Genomic DNA, 17,884 nt, shown 5'->3' with positions numbered 1-17,884 from the left:
CATGACAACATACCTGAGGAACAGAAGAATTGTCTGGGACTCTTCTGGATGGGAAAGAGGCAGCTCCAGGAGAATATAAGAGGGATCTGTAAATTAAGAAGTGATGTGAAAAGGTGTGTGCTTTGATAGAGCTAGTGGTATGGAGGTAGCCAGTTCAAAATTTAAAAATGAGCAACATTTTTTCACATGTGGCATGTTTACATTACAAAATGGGACATATAGCGAAGATCCCTGGATCAGAAACTCACTGAAGATTGATCAGTAGGAGTCAAAGGAGTTTACTGAGGGAAGTGTTCCAGGTTGCCTCTGACAGTTCTGAAATCCTCTGGCACTCAATGAAAGCTGTTTGATAACAGACAGTATGTTAGGCAACCTTCAGCATTAGGCAGTGCAGTTTCTTTTAGTTTCATGTCAGTGTTCCAGCATTTGGAGGAACTTTTAGGATAAGAGGTATTTGTAGTAGCACAAACTGAGAACCAATGAGCTAAGCACTCTAATGGAACAAAACACAGTCTATTCCTTGTAAAGTGTTGTCTGTGTGCACTGGGGAGCTGTAACTTGTTTATTCTACATCTGAAATTTAAAAGGGGGAGAAAATACATTACAAAATACAATGGATACTAATCTGAAAATCCCACTAGGTTGTCTCTCTGAATAGCAAGGGATAATTTGCATTCTTCTTTACCAAACTTTGCAAAATGTTACTCACACACAGTGAAGGTCAGAAATTCTGAGGTTTGTTTCACTTTTCTGTTCTGCCTCACCAGGGAGGTATGTTCCACTGTGAATTGGCTTTTCTTGGCAAGTTTTTTTCATCTCCTTTTCATTCTGCTGGAATGTCTGGACCATAGATTTTTCTTCTTCAAGAGAGACAGCCTTTACCTTGACAGCAGAGTGTTCATTTTTTTAGACTAAAATCTCCAAGAAGCAGAATTGCAAGAGGAATAAGACTGGAGTTTTTACACTATATTCAGGGCATACATTAATAAAGTTAGGCCACACCATATGAACATAGTTCCTTCAATTTTGTTACTCCTCCCTGAATTGACTAAAATGCTCTGAAAATAATGTAACTAAAGGGAGAAAACTGTCACACTTCAGGGTTTCTATGCCAATTTACAGTAATGTTCCTCTTAGCACTTTCAAATCTGTTTCTTGCTTTTATACTTGTATAGTATTCAATAAAGACAAAAATGAGCAGCTTTTTCCTCTAGATAAATCATGTATTTCAGAGCTATTTGAGCATAGAAAAGTTGTCAATAAGTTGCATGACTACTTCTTTCAGGCTTGTCCTTCCATAGGTCTTATATTTTAAAACCCCCAGTAATTTCCTACATTAGTTCATTATAGATATAAAGTCTTGATTATAAACATTACTTTAACTGCATGCTAACTTTTTTTATATAACTATTTTTATAGAGATAAGAATAATTCCCTTATTCAGTCCTCAAAAAAAAAAAAAATCCTGAAGGTGTTGAAAAGAAAAACCCCACGGTATTAACAGCTAGAATAGAGAAACACTTGCCTCATGTCTGTGCAAGAAATCTACCTAAAGCAGTAGAAAATGATGAACAATGTTAGGATCCACAACTGTGTCAATATTTTTAAAGACCTAATGCCTATTTGTGCCTTGTACCTTACTTTGTGAAGATTGCTGTGTATTGTGGCAGCTCTATTCCTTTCTGAATACTTATTTAGCAGTGTTATAGTCATTGAATCAAAGGTGTCTGCCCACATCTATGAAACTGGCTACTGCCAATTAAAAAAAGGTTTATTCAAGTTAAAGAGAACAATGAGGGGATTAGATGCAGTTGTTCAGCTACAATTTTTGTATCTTTCTTTAAAAATATCAAATTTTTGAGGAATCTTTGTTGCTGAATAGAGTTAGTTAGTTAGTAGTTAGTTAGTTAGTTAGTTAGTTAGTTAGTTAGTTAGTTACTTTTCAGTTAACTTGGTTTTTCTATTTAAGGTGGTATAAGCCTTTTTTCTTGAAGAACAATAGTTATACTGTATTTGCAATCATGAGGATTAGTGAAACAGAAACAGAGACTAATGTGAAGATAATTTATGTTTCTTCTATCTTCATAGTTTTAGTCTTTTAATTTCAAATCAAGGTTTATGCTTTGTTTTCAGAAAAGGACATGTGGGATAGATGTTTAGATAAACTTTCCAAGCATGAGTGTAGTTAAGTGCTGGAAAGGGGTCAGTCAGGGAAGTGCTATGGAATTAGGGAATCCTTTTTTGTTAGATACAGAGGAATAGTTTTCCCTGTGATAACAAAAGAAATTTTGTTTACAGCTCTGTTATCTTTTTTTTTAATAGGATAAAAACTACATTGTTATTAGGGGTTGGTGTGTAAAAATAAGTGCTCATCATATTTAAAAATTGTTCTAGTAAATGTTCAGTTATGTAGCTTGCATGAAAAGATGACAAGCTAGAATGTTTCTGCTGTGATGAATTCAGTTGGATATGCTCTTGATTTAAATTATTTAGAGGCGTGTTTAATCTCTGTGTCATGTTATTTTTAATAGCTAGAATAATCTCAGGCTTAAAGCAGATTCTGTAGATTGAAAGATTAGCCAATAGTTGAATGATCTGTCCATAAAAACATGTGTTCCTTAGTCAGGATTGGAAAACAAAACAGTTCAATGGTATTGACCAATCCCTTATTTTAGTTTAGGAAGGTATCCCATACATCCCAGGGATCTTGCTGGTAGCCTAATACTATTGGAATGGCTAAGGAACTGAGGAGTAAGCAGAAGTTACTTTAATATTGCCCTAAAAAATCTAAATTATGTATTACTCATTTTAATCCAGAGCAGAAATTTTCTTAGAGAAAGACTTACAGTTTATGTGCTTTTGCACACAGGATGATTTCAGAAGTAATGATTACCTTTGAGAGTCACATCAGAGCAGTTCTGCCCATCTCTTCTATCACATTGTTGGTTGGCCTTATAAGACATAAATACAATCTAAAATGCACACTGGGAAAACATCTCAGTGAAGTTTTAGCCCAGAACAGGAAAATGAAAGATGATTCTCAAAAAGAGAAAAGAGATGAAAATACAACTTTAAGGTGCTTTTATGATCTGCATTAATGTTCAAGATTTTCCAGTGCTGAAGTACTTTTCACTTTCAAAGTGCTTTCCAAACACTCACCCACAGCTGTTTACTTAAAGACTTCTGTTAAGAGGGTGAAAGGAATGTACTGAAAATGTCTCTCTCTGGAGGCTGACAAGCCTTATAATACACAAGATTCTAAGTTTTCTCTTCCCTATTTTTTGAATCTTAAGCAGTCATATTTAAACTCATGAAGGAAAAAGACATCAAAACACATTGTTCCTAATTACACCATCGCATCATAAAATTGTAACCTGATTTTCCTATTTATTTATTGATAGTGTGATTTTAAATCAATCCCAAAAATTGTCTGTAATTCTCTCTCCAAAGACTCTTTTAAAGGGAATTAATTATCAGCCTTATATACATTTTATTAATTTTCGGTGTTGGCACTACCTGGTTGTACAATAATTTCCAAATCAAAGAGTCTCTTTATATGCTTTAGTTTTAAAATTTCATCAAAACATCATTATATAGAAATAGTGATTAAATTAAATAGTGTATTAGGAGGCTATTCAGGTACTTCCTACTGTATTTCAGAGCAATTCAGATTTGGTTATATTTTGCTTATGTTTTAACTTTTTTTCAAAATCAAATCCTAAGTACATCTACATCTACTTCTAGTCCTAGAACATAACTCCATAATTAAAAAATATAACAAAACAACCCACAAAAGAAACAGGCTCCAACAAACCAGTAATGAGACAAAGAACAAAAATGCTTTTATTACTTTTCAGCCCCTCTAGACAATTCAGAATATGTGTGAAATATTGAAAAATGACAGCAAAACATTTTAGATCTGAGAAGTATCTTCCTTAAACTTTGGTTTTTCAACATAGCTTTGCCTGGAATGCTAGTTTTAGACACGACCTGTTTAATCAAAGTGGTCAAGATCACCCACTGGCAGTGGGATGTTCATCCTTCTCCCAGCTGTACCGCAGCAGTTCCACATGACTTCCCTCCCCACTTTCAGCTTTCAAGCCCATCAGGCATGTTTTGAACAAGCTGTGCAGCCCATGAGGCCAGAACTGAGAGGCAGTGTAGTGACTCTGCATGGGGCAGGACACAAAGAACTCATCAGACCTCATGCCAGCTGCAATGCAGATGTTCTGTGTGGCCTCCTTCACTCCATTTATTCAGGCCACCTGGCTTTGTAAGATGTAAAAATGGTTAAATCTAATTTCCAGCTTTATTTTCAGAAATACCGTGTTGAGTAGTGTTACCTCGTTCACAGGGGTCCCAGGATGAGGGAAGAGACGACAAAGTTGACTCCATGTATCAGAAGGCTTGATTTATTATAATATGATATATAATATATAAAAACTATACTAAAAGAATAGAGAGAAGGATTTCACTACCATGCTAAGCTAAGAATAGAAAAAGAATGTGAAAACAAAGGTGTTCTCCCAGACCGAGACCGGCTGGACAGGTGAACTGTCATTGGCTCTTAATTGGAAACAGTTTGACGGGGCCAATCACAGACCTCCCCCTGGCATTCCACAGCAGCAGGTAAGAATTGTTTACAGTTTGTTCCTGAGGCCTCTCAGCTCTCAGGAGGGGAAAAATCCTAAGGAAAGGATTTTTCATAAAACATGTCGGTGACAGAGTAGGTGTCAAAAGTCAGTGCTTAAAAGATGTAATGCACTTAAAGGTATTTCTAAATAACTTCTGTGCCACAGTGGTTGCTGTTATCTTGCTCTGCAGCAATCATGCTGAGGCAGCTGGACTTGTGAGAGAAGCTGTACTGTTATAATCAGATCGAGGAGTGGAGGCATATACTGTTACCTTTTCCTGCCTATCCATAAGAACAACCAAACAGCATGGCTTGCATCTTCACTTGTGCACTGCTTTCTCATATCCGTTCACGAGATGTGGAGTGCCCCTGGTGACACATTTCTGAGCTGGTTCATTGTATATTGTGGCAGCCCCGAGAGAATGCAACAAACTGTTATGAACTGTTACATACTCTGGCATATTTAATCATGTCTGGCCTTGATGGGGTTAGTTAAACCTATGGGTGGCTTGAGAGGCACAGTTGAGCATTTAGTCATAATTTCTGTGAAATGTGGTTGTCTTAAAACTCTCCTAACAGAAGAGCTCTGCTAAACAAATATCCATCTTTCAAAAGGAAAAAAATCAAGTTCTTTTTCCTTTGTGCCTAAAACATCCACATATCCTCTGAACTCAGCGGAGGGCATGATGTGGTTTAACTTTTATGTTTGCATGGATGTTTACTGTACTGGGATGAGCCAAAATGTAATGACCAGAATGTCTGAAATGATTAGCGCCTGGAAACATTGGTCCAAAACTCCAGAGCTTGTTTGTCAAGCCTGCTGGTGGCAGACACCCCATCTGCACCAGCACAGACTAAATCATCTACAGGACAGCACAAACTGCTGTAGGTACCTGAGAGCATTACACCCTTGTGTAATGGACACAACAGAGGTGACAAAATTTGTTTGTAGGAGACTTTCATTTGTTTCCTTGCTGCAAAGGAGCCTCAGAGGACCTCTGAACCTAGCAGATACTGAGACAGTCATGCAAAATCTAAGTGGTCTCTGCAAAGCAACCACTTTGCCAAAGAAAGAGAGGATGTTCCTTATCATATATGCAGTGAAAAGGAAGAAAAGCAGCCAAAGATAAGGAGACAGAATCAAACATGGTTTAGGGTGTGAATTGTAAGATGAGTGTTTATGGAATGAAAAGTCCAATTGTATTTTTCATTGCATATTCTTAAAGTGAGTTTATTTGAAACCAACACCTCTTCTGAGAGGCAACTGTATAAAAAAACAGTTATTGGGGGTGAGTGTCATGAATTCTTGGGTGACCTTGGCTTTTTTCACATTTGGACTGAATTGGGTCCACTTACAGTATAAAACAGGAGAAAAAAAAAAAGCACACCACTAATCTTGGATACTTACATAATAAGTCCAGGCTAAAGTGAAAAGGGAACCTGGCAATGAAATTACTTAGTTTACACAGAAGAAGAGGAAAGATCTTGTGACAGGACCTGGAGGACTATGACATCTCAATTCTACATTTGGGGTTTATTGAAACAGAAACTAGAACAAGTAACTTTAAAAACAAACAAAAAAAATGCAGAATGTTAAACAGTCCATTTAAAAACATTTGCAAATGCCTCTCTTCCCTATGCAAAATGCCCTTACTGAATGATTCTTTCCTTCATATTTGTTGCTCTTGTTCAAACAACTCCATGGCTGGCTTGCAAGCATCATACATTCCCACTGCATAGGCCACTATTTAGGACACATCCTGCTCTTACTCTGGAGGTCTGGCTGAGGAACTGACCTTTCCTATTGGCAGTAGCCTCCAAACTGGTACACTTACTCTTGCTCTCCCTCTCCCCACCTCCTTCTTATGGCGGCTTTTCTGACCTGGTGCTGAGGAGGAGGACACAGGCCTGGTGTGGGGCAGGTGTTCCCCAACCTGCAACAGCTGGTGAGGAACTGGGATACCTCACTGCAGACATCATTTGAGCCAGCAGGAGGTGGCTAGGGCAGAGTCAATGACACTGGTAGTCTCGTGTTATTTCCACTCCCACTGGTCATTTTGCTAATATTTTCATCTGAATATATGCAGCTAGGAAAGACTGCAAGGAAAATACTACTGTGCACTTGAAGCACTTCAAGCTCTACCTTGCACTACAGAGCCCTTCTGCAGGTACAAAGCTGTGAAGAGCTCTGCTTGCAACAGAAGTGCATGAGAAAGCAGAAGAGTATTTGTGCAAATGCCTTCATATGATAAACTCAGAAAATGTAACTGAAAGACAATAAGAAGGATTGAGATCACCTGCACAAAGAGATTATTCACTGTGTTAAAACAAGGGAATTATCTTGAGAGACAACAGAGATACAGAGATTAGGAATAATTTGTAGGAAGGCCTGAGAATGGAAGTTCAAATACTTCAACCTGAAGTGTGAAGAGGGGGACTAACAAGATGCCTGAGAAATTATGTGGAGCATCACAAAATAAAATAATTACTTAAAGTAAAAAGGAACACAGATGCTGTCAGAGGTCATAAGGCATTTCACTTTGTTCCAGGTTCTTGCAGCCAATCTGGGCACTTTTTGATTACCACTGATTCTTATCCATTTCTCAGAAGTAACCAGTGAGTCTGAGCAATCAAACTGGCTACAAAATCCATAAATCTCTTATCTCTGAATAACTGCTTCAAGGGGATTATGTCAGCAAATAACTGTAGACAGGGAGAAGCAGAGAATTTGCTGATTGACTTCTTCCTCATGACATTCAAATTTGCCGTTTAAGCAGGAACCAGTATATTAATAAGACTTTGGTCTTCAAATGCTTTCCTGTATCCACATGTCAAGCAACTTGCTGTATAATTAACATATATAAATAAAGATACCTCTGTTTCACTGTAACCCTTTTGCCAAAACACAGTAGTGAAGACTATGCCTGAGATACAGAGATTCCTCTGAACAAATAACTTGATTGGCCCAGATTCTACCTAAATTTTAGGGAAGCTGGTAGGTTTGATAAACTGATGAGCTGAGTATTGAGCTTTGCCACTGCCTAGAAGATCCTGTTCCTTTCCTCTTTTTGCACTCTCTTTCAATAAGGTTCTCCTGCTGCTTAACTTGTACCAGCATGAGGGCCCACTGGAACTCCCCAGCTGTTGATTCAATTCCCTCACATGGCAGAAAACAGCCCAGCTGTGTACTTTCTCCTGAAAGATCTAATGAGCAGCACCACCAGGTAGGAAGAGAGGAAGGGAAAGAGCAGGAGCAGAGGTAAGGAAAGTGACACATTCTGCACTTGGGATGGGTCAACCCTGGATGTATGGACAGACTGGGGAATGAGACACCGGAAAGCAGCACCTGAAAGGGACCTGGGTGTCCTGGTTGCTGACAAGTTGGATTTTAGTCAGCAGTGCCCTGGCAGCCAAGAGGGCCAACCCTGTCCTGGGGTGCATCAGGCACAGCATTACCAGCCAGGCAAGGGAGGGGATTGCCCTGCTCTGCTCTGAGCTGGAGCAGCCTTACCTTGAGTGCTGGGGGCAGTTTTGGGTGCCAAAATATTAGAAAGATACAAAGCTATGGGAGAGTGCCCAAAGGGGGACCACCAGGAAGGTGAAGGCCTTGAGGAAAAGCCATATGAGGAGCAGCTGAGGGAATTCGGTCTGTTCAGCCTGGAGGAGATGGAGGTGAGATCTCATCACAGTCAACAACTTCCTTTTGAGGGAAGAGGAAGGGCAGACACTGATCTCTTCTCTGTTGTGATCAGTGAGAGACTTAAAGTTGTTTCAGGGAGGTTTAGGTTGGATATTAGATAAAGGTTCTCCACCTAGGGGATGTTTGGGCTCTGGAACAGGCTCCCCAGGGAAGTGGTCACAGCACCAGCCTGACAGAATTTGAGAAGCACTTGGATAATGCTCTTGGGCACATGGTGTGACTCTTGGGGATGGTTCTGTGCAGGGCCAGGAGTTGGATTCAATGATCCTTATGGGTCCCTTCCAACACAACATATTCTGTGATTCTATGATTCTCTGCTTGCCTGCTTTCACTGTGAACCAAAATCAGAGAGCTGAGCTTAAGTGGGATTAAGACATGTATCTTCGTTCTCTGGAGTCGAGTCAAATCACACTATCACTAACACTCACAGGGCAGAATGGGACAAGGAGAGAGAATCTGGGCTTTTACTGTGCTGGGATTGATTTTAACTTCAGTGGTATAAAATCTTCTAATGTGCAGAACAGTAGTGTATTTTTACTGTTTGCTTCATTTTGTTCTGTTCTTCCCCATTCACTGCTCATAATGGGACCACACACAGGATTAAAGACACCACAAATCTAACTGCAGTCTGGAATGAATTTAAGGAGAAGTAAAAAATCAGGGAGGGTGGAGCTAAGCTGGTTTTCTCCAACACAGCTTAACAAGATGCTTTGCTTGAATATTTACATAGCTATGGAGGCCTATTCTTCCTAAAGCTTTTAACTGATTTTTGAAGTTAGTGAGAATTTATAGCCCTTGGCACAATTTTTAGTGTACTAGAAAATAAGAAAGGAATTAAAGAGTTGAGCATAAATGAAAATTGCATGTAGGTTTGCTCTGTGAAGATGACAGATGATTACAAGCACTTGAGTATCAGTTAATTTAGAAATTATCAGTTTGCACTTATTTTTCCTGTGATCTCATTTATCACAGAAATGGTTGCTAGGATCTTATGCTTTGAAATTTGAAACTTTCTCCAGAAAAAGAGCAATTGTGAAAAGGTTTTTTAAAACATATTTTCTTTTTGGCAGCCTCTCTATGGTGAAATTATCGATGCTAAATGGTTTTCTTATATCAGGACTTCATCTTACAAGCACTTATACCTAGACTTAATTTATGGTTTATGTTAGATCTCTGAGTGAAGTTAAGCATGCATAAGACATATGTATTCAGCTGACCTTAAACTCCTGTCAACTTTCTGTGCCGAATATTTTTTCCTTGCTCCTGGCAATTATGTTTCCAGGTTACTGTTTAGATCATGGAAATAACTTTTCAGTGGTCACTAGCTTTCACCACTGAACAAACACGGAGCCTCATGTAAAATGGAAGCTGTGTGTGTGTGAGCTGAGTTGCCTAAAACCCCAGTGAGATGATGAATAGTGAACATTACATGCCTGCATGGCACCTTGGTTAAGTCCTCTCAAATCCCAGTCCCTGGGATTTATTAGCAAGTCTTGAGACTTTCCTCTCACCTTTTGTTTCAGGGTCACTTTAAAAAACTTTTAGACTATCCCAGATGATGCAGATGGAACTGGGATTCTGTCTGCAAGCACTGGAGATCACTTTTGACAGTCATGGCTTGGTGCTTTTGGCACAACCTTGCCTCATGCTGAGCAGGACAGTAGTTGGCTGCTGTAGGGAACAGCCAGGCAAGAAGTCCTGAGTGAGAGGCAGAAATAGGAAGAGGTAAACACACTAGGGAGCCCATAATCCATGCAATAGGAGCAGCCACTGGAAGGAACAGGTCAGGGAATCTCAAACAGGAAGTCAATACTAAGTTTGTTTTGTATTTCAGAAAGAGGAGATTTATACCTTTCTGCTAGAAATTCTGAAATACACACATATACCTATGAATATAAATAGTTAGCTGGATAGTTCTGATCTCACCTACAGTTATTTGAATATTATAACAAGAATCTTTCTTGTGAATTTGAGACCCAGGAGGCCGGACACTTTATCCACTTATATCCTTTTCCTAAATGACTGGTTAATGCCAGGGGAATAAGTCCCCATATGCAATACTCCTGACTTAATTTCTGAAGTGTCAGAATGGGGCCAGGTAAGAATGTAGACATGTAAGCCCAGAAATGTAGTGGGATCCTGATTTGAAAGATAACAGGAATTGTGTTCATTGCACCCAAACTGTGACTGAGGAAAGTATTTACATCCTAAGAAATGGGCATTACATGCTATTGTCATGAAAAGAAAGCACAAATTATAGAGAAAAATCCACCTCACTCCTCAGAACATCTGGGGAAAGCAGATGGATAAAAGGCTGATTCCCAGGAATATACAGGAGGCAGAGTGATCCACCTGCTCTCTGCTGATAACTCCTTCATCTGTTGCCTGCATGTCCTGAAGTCTTGGGACCCATGAATGGTTTTGGGGTTGGAGGAAGGGTGAATTGACTCTGAGACATTGGGCAAAATGCGAGGATAAAGACTCCACTTAAATGCCTCCAAGGGGAACATGATGCTGGGCTGGAGGGAGAGCACAATTACTTGCTGTGCTGCAGGTAACTGCAGGAGCAGGGGGTGGGGAAAGAGAAGTTTACTTTATTCTAGTGTGGCATTCTCCAAGGAGGTATGAGCTCCACATTATGAAGAAATCATTAAGTTGAATCTTTATAAAATGGTTTTAATCAAGTCTTCTAGGGATAGCCCATAAAGCTTGGACTAACATACCCTCACTAGGAATCTGAGAGAAGCTGACAACCATGCAAATGCCACCCACACAGCTGGTGGTTGTGGGCCCAGAAATCAGGGCATGCCAAAATCTGCAGGACAATACCTTATAACAATAAAGCAAGTCTCCTCTTCTGTTGATGGTGTCACTGTGGCTCCCAGGTCAGCTGGCAGTAGTGTCTCTGCAATCCTCCTTTGAGTCTACCAGCTCCCTGAGTATTCTTCTGCATTGGATGGAAGAGACCTACCCCACAGACAGCTGCAGGGAATACCATGGTTTGCTGATGTCCTCTAGCCAGATTTGTTGGCTTGCTAGAGGTTTTGCAGCACAGGCTGTCTGGAGCAGGGCCTGAGGATGTGAACTGGTATGCTGGGAAGGAGGGAGCACAAGCAGCATGTCTCCAGAGAGCAAACATGGGAGCTCTTCTGTGGCTTATAAGCAATCTATCACAGCAGAATACATGCAATTGGAGTAGTCTCTTCTTGCTGAGGATAACCCAGGAGTCTAATTCAGGCAACTAAAATCCCAGACATAAAACTAAAATGCAGTGTGTGTGACCACTGAGGTCCTGCATGAGGTATTCAATCACTTTGATGGCATTTTTCTTTGTCTGCAAACTGATAGGTTTTGTTTGGGGGGAAAAAAGGAATTTTAAAGCTGAATAAAAAACAGTACTTCAAAAAATATAGTCTACTCTTCCTTGCTGTTTATAGGCCTCTAATTTGGTAGTGCTGCTGCAGCAGCCAAACTGTGTAGATTGGCTCAAAGTTATTGTAACAACATTCATTTCTTACATATGAGGCTGTGTAGGAAGAACTGTCTTTTCAAAAATCATTAACTGAGCATGGAAAATAAAATAGATTACTTATAAACAGGTATTTTTAGCTAAAAGAACTTGATTATATTAGAAGTTCTGGTCTATAAATATAATAGAGTTTGTGAACTGTTCCCATCTGTCTCGTCCCTGTCCTGTGTCAGTAGGGGGAAGTAGTAACTAAGACCTTCTCTGGCTTAGATACTAAGTGCTTTCATCAGAGTATTTTTGTCCACCCTCCTTTCTCTCCCTCTTTTACATCAGCAAGAGGTTTTATTTATATTCTGCTATGAGATATTATATCTACTATGGAAAATTACTGACTACTGCTTTGTCAGTGATGCTTATGTCCAAGTAAATCTGCTTAGTTTACAACATTTTTTGTTAATCTGGATTAAAATACTGCAAGTTCTTCTCTCTGAAAGGTGTTAATATTGTTTCAATCAAGCTAATCACTGTAACAGCAGTTTTCTAAAAATTGCAGTGAAGGTGGCTTTGAGGCATGCAGAGTGAGCAAGGGCACCTCTCATTCCCCATCCAGACCTCAGGCTCTGTCTCCAAATCCTGTGCCTGCTCCGAGCAGAGCCAGTTTAGCTCCACCCACTGAGCAGTCCAGCCCTTATTTATATGAAGTCTGTGGTCCAACTGGCTTCAGATGGTGTGTGTTATGTGCGTGTGCCTGCCTCCTGAGTGTGTGAGACGAGCTGGGATCATGAGCCAGGCTTGTTCCAAGTGGTTTTAATCAGCAGCCCATTAGAGGAGAACGGAAAACTTCAAACAGGGTAAGAACCAAGTAAGTAAAACTAACTTTGAACTTGCAATCTGGACAAAACAAATGCAAATTAAAATCTTCATAGTCTGTCAGTTTTCAGATAAATTGTCACTTTTAGAGAGAAAGCTGTGCCTTCTAACAGGAAGAAGGAAATTTAAAAGGACTGGAATGAAGGAAACTGTAAAAACAAAGTGGGAATTGAGAATGCAAGGGAGACAAAACAGCAAACGATTGTTCACAAAGTTGGTACACTCTCTTACTTTTTTCAGCTGTGGACAGGACACGTTAAGCTTTAACCTTTTGCTTTCTTGAATACTATTGTCTGGCTGAGTAAGTAGTTCCTTTTGCAAAGGGGGTGAAGATTTCTGCTCCTCACCTGTCTGCTGGCAGGTTTGTTTTCCTGAGAGCATGGAATGGAAGAGCTCTCCACGGCTCCTTGCAGGATGCCCCATGTTGTGCTGCTATTTGCTGCTGCTCACTTGTTGTTTTTTCACAGGTTGTTCCAGTAACTCCATGGGAAGGTGTTTCCCAAACCTCTGCTCTTCTGGAACTTGTGACTTCTTGCCTGGCACCAGGAAAACACTCAGCAGCAGAAATGGGAAAATTCATGCTAGTTTTGGGTGAAGTGTGCCTCTGACGTTTTTTACCCTGGCAAGAGGTGGCTACTCGGACGGCATCTGCAATGTGGCAAAGGGCAAAGTGAGGTTGGCAAAGAGGCCATGGTGTGTGGGCAAGTCCCCAGATGCCGCAGGCTTTGTCGCCCTCGTCCCTTCCTTCTGGCCTTAGTGGTGGCCCTCTGTCTCTTCTGCCAGACCCTGACTCCTCTCATGACCAGCAACATCCTTTCAGCAGTTGTTAATGGGATTGCACCCAACAAACTGACTAAAACACAGCGAGGAAGATACAAGGAGGTCTCCCCAAGCACCATTCACTGCTTCCTCCCTGGCAGCAACTCAGAGACAGTGAAAAAGGTAAGTCAGCTGGAGCAGAGTGCTGAGCAATAATTAGCAAAGCGAGGGATAGCAAGTCTGGCAGGATCATCTGAGTCCAGCTAAAATTAGCCTAAGCTTGGAAGTCTGGGATCTGTATACAAACAAATGGGTGATCTAATGACAGCAGCATATGCACAGGCACATTCCCATTACCAGCTCCTCAGTGTGCTGTTATTATCACAGGAATCCTGAAATCTTCAACTGAAATATGGCATTGCTCTGTGACTCCAGGAAGATTTCAGTTTGCTGCACAGTCCATGCTTTATTTTGGCTTTGGGAATTGGTTTAGAGGCTTTACAGTACAGGCACGTAAATCAGGAGCCAGTGGGGTTTCATGGAAGTGACTGAGGCTGTTAATTGGCACAGGGACTGCAGCTGCCTTGTATTAAAGTTATCTGCTCGTCAGCTCTCTACTTTACTGGGATTCTGCTGAGAAGCTGAATTTAACTGTATTTGAGAAATAAAAGTTAAATTCAGCATCTCAAATGCAGAACTGTATTTGAGAAATAAAGGAATATTTTCAAATCACACTGTATACTTTGGAATCTCTGTCTCACAAATTTTACTTTGTCCACAGGTCACCTGACTTCATGTTTATTTTGTATAGAGTTCCTAGGATGGGTGTTAAAACCTAACAAATGGAGACGCTGTTATTTTTGTTGGAAAATGTAGTTTGTTAAATGGTCTCCAGACTGAGGTAGTTATTTTTACTCTGGAATCTGTGATCAGCACTAGCACAAATGTTTCAGGTTTCCTTCAGTCCTGTAGAGGAGCTGTTAATGGTGAGGCAGATAGCACACTGTGAAATTACCATTATGCTAATATTTTCTATACAACTTTAGCAGAATTGTAAAACATTTGTGATCTCACAAATTATGGACAGCAACTACATAAAACAGTTCAAATATATTTAAAAAAATAATAAATTAAAGATAAAAGTACCAGGCTGCTTCTTTGATTAGACAGAGTTCATAGTCTAAAAGGTCAGCAATATTGATTTTAGGAGAGCAGCTGTAAAGTGCATCTTCTGCAACAATCAAAAACAGATATGGCAAATAACTGTGGCATGAGCTCTTTAACCTTAACTCTTAAAATACTGGGTGTTTTCCTTACAGCACATGCTGCAGTTGTCTTAAATTTATATTTTAATGACCTTTTAGTACACTAGGTACCCAGATTCAGATCTAATCTGCAATATGACATAAACAATTACAGCTTAAATGGAAATAAGCACAGCTGACATGCAGGTTGCATTGTGTTAGGTGTATAGAAAAAGTCCTTTCCTTTTTACTCATTGTTGTTGTAATGGCAAAGAACACTTCATTCCTTGGGCTACTTAATGTCTGCAAGAACTGCTGAAATAATGGCAAAGTTCTGCTAGTATGCTGCTTGGCTGAAAATATCTGTAGTGTCTTCTTTTGCAAATTGCCTGAGAAAAAATACAGATTGACATCCAAGTTGGTGTGCTGGCCAATTGAAATGAGAAGAAAGCTTTTGTGTTTACAACATGCTGTACTTACTCCTCTCCAGCATACATGGTTGAATGTGACTATGACATGCACATGCTGGACCTGTAGTACAGATGTGTGTATATTAACCCTTAAAGATATGTTTTCCAGGGCTGTGCTACCTTAACACATTCCTTTTCAAGTTGTTAAGACCACCCATAGCTGGCTCCCTGTTTGTCTTGAATTTTTCCTCTAGAGCATGATGAGCAAAATGTCTTGCACATGTTGGGATGTTACTCTAAGCTGCTCTCTGTTTCCCAACTTTCTCTGCTGGTTGTGTGGGCTGAATAATAATCTCAGAGAACAGAAAAGACAAACCTCGCCAAAAATCTCTACCACTTTGCTTTGAAAGTGTGTTCTTGAACTGTGTGTTTTCATCCACTGCTTATTCAAATAGCTGAACTGTTATCTGGCTTGATTTTATTGGGCACTCAGTAAGATCTAAGAAGTCACTGTTGAAACTTTACACTGTTTTATTTTACAGTCACGTGCCCACTGACGGGAGCTAGTTTGGAAACAACTTTTCATTAAAGCTCTGGTTAAAATCTTCATGTATGAACCTGAAAAAATACTTTAAAATATAGTTATTCACATCTGTAATTAACTATTCATGCATGCATTCTTATTCAATAAGTAGTCCAGCAAGAAAATTTAAATGCATTATAAAGAATCTATTATACAGTTAAACAGTGACTTAAAGCAAACACTGCAGCATGTCTTATGAAATCAAAGTTCATGAATAAATTTTAAGGAAAATAAGACCCTGCTGCAGATAGTATTTTTTAGGTAGCACATAGCCTTTAGGGGTTTTGAGTGATAGCATGTCACACTGCAGATTCTCTTCTGCATAGGGGCAGGTTTTGTTCTTGCTTCTTTCCGAAAAAACATCCAGTACTGTGAGCCTGTTGTGAGAATTTAGTTCTGATTCTTTTTACAGAGGAAAATCCCCTTCCAAAATCTAATAATTTCTTCATTCAGAGTACGCATAGAACTTAAAAAAACCCCACAAAACCAAACCAAACAAAAAACCCTGGCATCTTTTATGAGCCATGTGTTGGAAGCAAAGGAAGAGATCTTAGGAAAAGTCCAGCTTTGCCAGTTTCTGATATCTGATGATTTCTGATACCAACTTTCACCTCATGTTGGAGAGTTACAGACAAGTGTGGAAGAAGCATGGGGATGGACATCGTCAATTACATCTTAAAATGTGTCATCCAGTTTTAAAAGCTGCTGGAGATCTTGTCCTGAAGCTTTAAATTCACAGGAACAGAGACCAAGATTTTCTAGCAAAAAATTAAATGTTAATATCCGAAGCATGAAAAATAGAAGGCTTATTTCTGATTCTCCAGCATTAAAGGCAGTAGAGAGTGATATCATATCTAGCAGAAAGCTGTCTGCAGTTTTAGCAGGGCAGGAATAATGAAATATTTGTGAATATATATAGTGGGGAGAAGAGCTGGTGCTGTAGCATCAAAACTGGAATAGGTACCAACACAAAAAAAGAAAAGCCCATACAAGCCCTCTGTGTGGCTTTCCTGGCACGGTATTGTGCCAGAAATACTTTTGGTGCCAGCCAGCTCTAATACTGTTACAATTATCTTAAGTAATTTAACTCTGCTTCTTGGCCAGTTTTGAGAAGAGCTAATTATCTGGTTAAGCTGTGCTTCCACTCACAGAATTAATTCAGGCAGAGGCAATTTAGATGCACACAAGTAATTTTGCCCAGGTAGATGGTGTACCTCTGCTGGGTAGAAGGAATTTAGACTTTACTGCTTTTAGGAGGGCAGATACCTGGTGTTGAGTTGCCTTCCCAGTCAGAGAAGACCCAAAAACACTTTTCCTTTTTTTCTTAAAAGGTCCAGTTCCCAAGCCAATAAGCTTTACTTCCAGGCTGAAATTGTGAGCAGTATGGTGAACCATACTGGCTGTGGGAATTTTTACTTGGTCCTGGAAAGCAAGATTCTTTCTTTTCCTTGTTTCTTCCACAGATGGAGAAAAAGGAGGAAGAAATTATTAATCACCTTTTATAATTATTACTCCTGTGATAGGCACTTTTTTGGGTATACTAGCTTTCCAGCAATTGCAAATGTATTTAAACAAAAACAAACAAAGAAATTCCCATTTTAAATTGGGTTCTGAAGGAGATTATTTCATGGATACTCACCAGACTTTTGCTTTACATCCCCTGGCCATTTAGGCCAGCTGAGAACAAGAAAACAAAGAAGATACACAGCTGATTATATGAGAACGTGATGAGTGGGTTAGGCTGGCATCCAAATAAATTAAATACCACATGTGTGTCAAAAAAAAAAAAAACTGCCTTCCTTTTAAGGCCCTGAATCTGCCACTTATGTGTTGTATAAGAGATGTATCTCAAAGAGGAACTATATTGAAGTGAGGAAACAGCAAGGATAAGAAAAGGCTTTTTATGGCTTCATTCTGAACAAAGAGGATAGGATATAATTTCCTAGGAGTGGACAGTATGAAAGATTCAAGATAATGATAGCTTGATGTGGCCATATCTGAAAGATACCATGTAGAAAAAGAAGGGGAAAAAAAGGGAAACATTATGGTTTAGTCTTAACCAATGTCTAGAGGAAGATCTGGTTGAACATCTTGTATAGGTTACTGGGCCAGGCATCTATATTTGAAAATTGACAGTGAAATTAGTGAAAAGCTGAGAAAATGTTACTAGAACATTAGAACACTGGACATCCAGAGTGGAATTATCCTCTCTTTAC

At 39.6% G+C, this 17,884-nt stretch overlaps 1 protein-coding gene across 4 annotated transcripts in view; it reads left to right on the top strand.

Annotated features, from left to right (window-relative positions):
- The first annotated feature begins 12,507 nt into the window (after positions 1-12,507).
- CPED1 (cadherin like and PC-esterase domain containing 1) overlaps positions 12,508-17,884 on the top strand; it is a 136,670-nt gene continuing 131,293 nt past the window's right edge. For 2 of the 4 annotated variants that reach the window (XM_009086781.4, XM_050985357.1), the window contains exons 1-2: positions 12,508-12,664; positions 13,140-13,614. In XM_009086781.4, the coding sequence (XP_009085029.1) occupies positions 13,363-13,614 (252 nt within the window). In that variant the 5' untranslated portion in view covers positions 12,508-12,664; positions 13,140-13,362. Of the gene's footprint in view, positions 12,665-13,139; positions 13,615-17,884 lie in introns of those variants that run through there. The other 2 variants (XM_018910186.3, XM_050985354.1) reach the window with 2 other exon arrangements.

Source organism: Serinus canaria, chromosome 1A (genome assembly GCF_022539315.1).
Source record: "Serinus canaria isolate serCan28SL12 chromosome 1A, serCan2020, whole genome shotgun sequence".
NCBI lineage: Eukaryota > Metazoa > Chordata > Aves > Passeriformes > Fringillidae > Serinus > Serinus canaria.
This window is presented reverse-complemented; position numbering and strand designations above follow the sequence as displayed.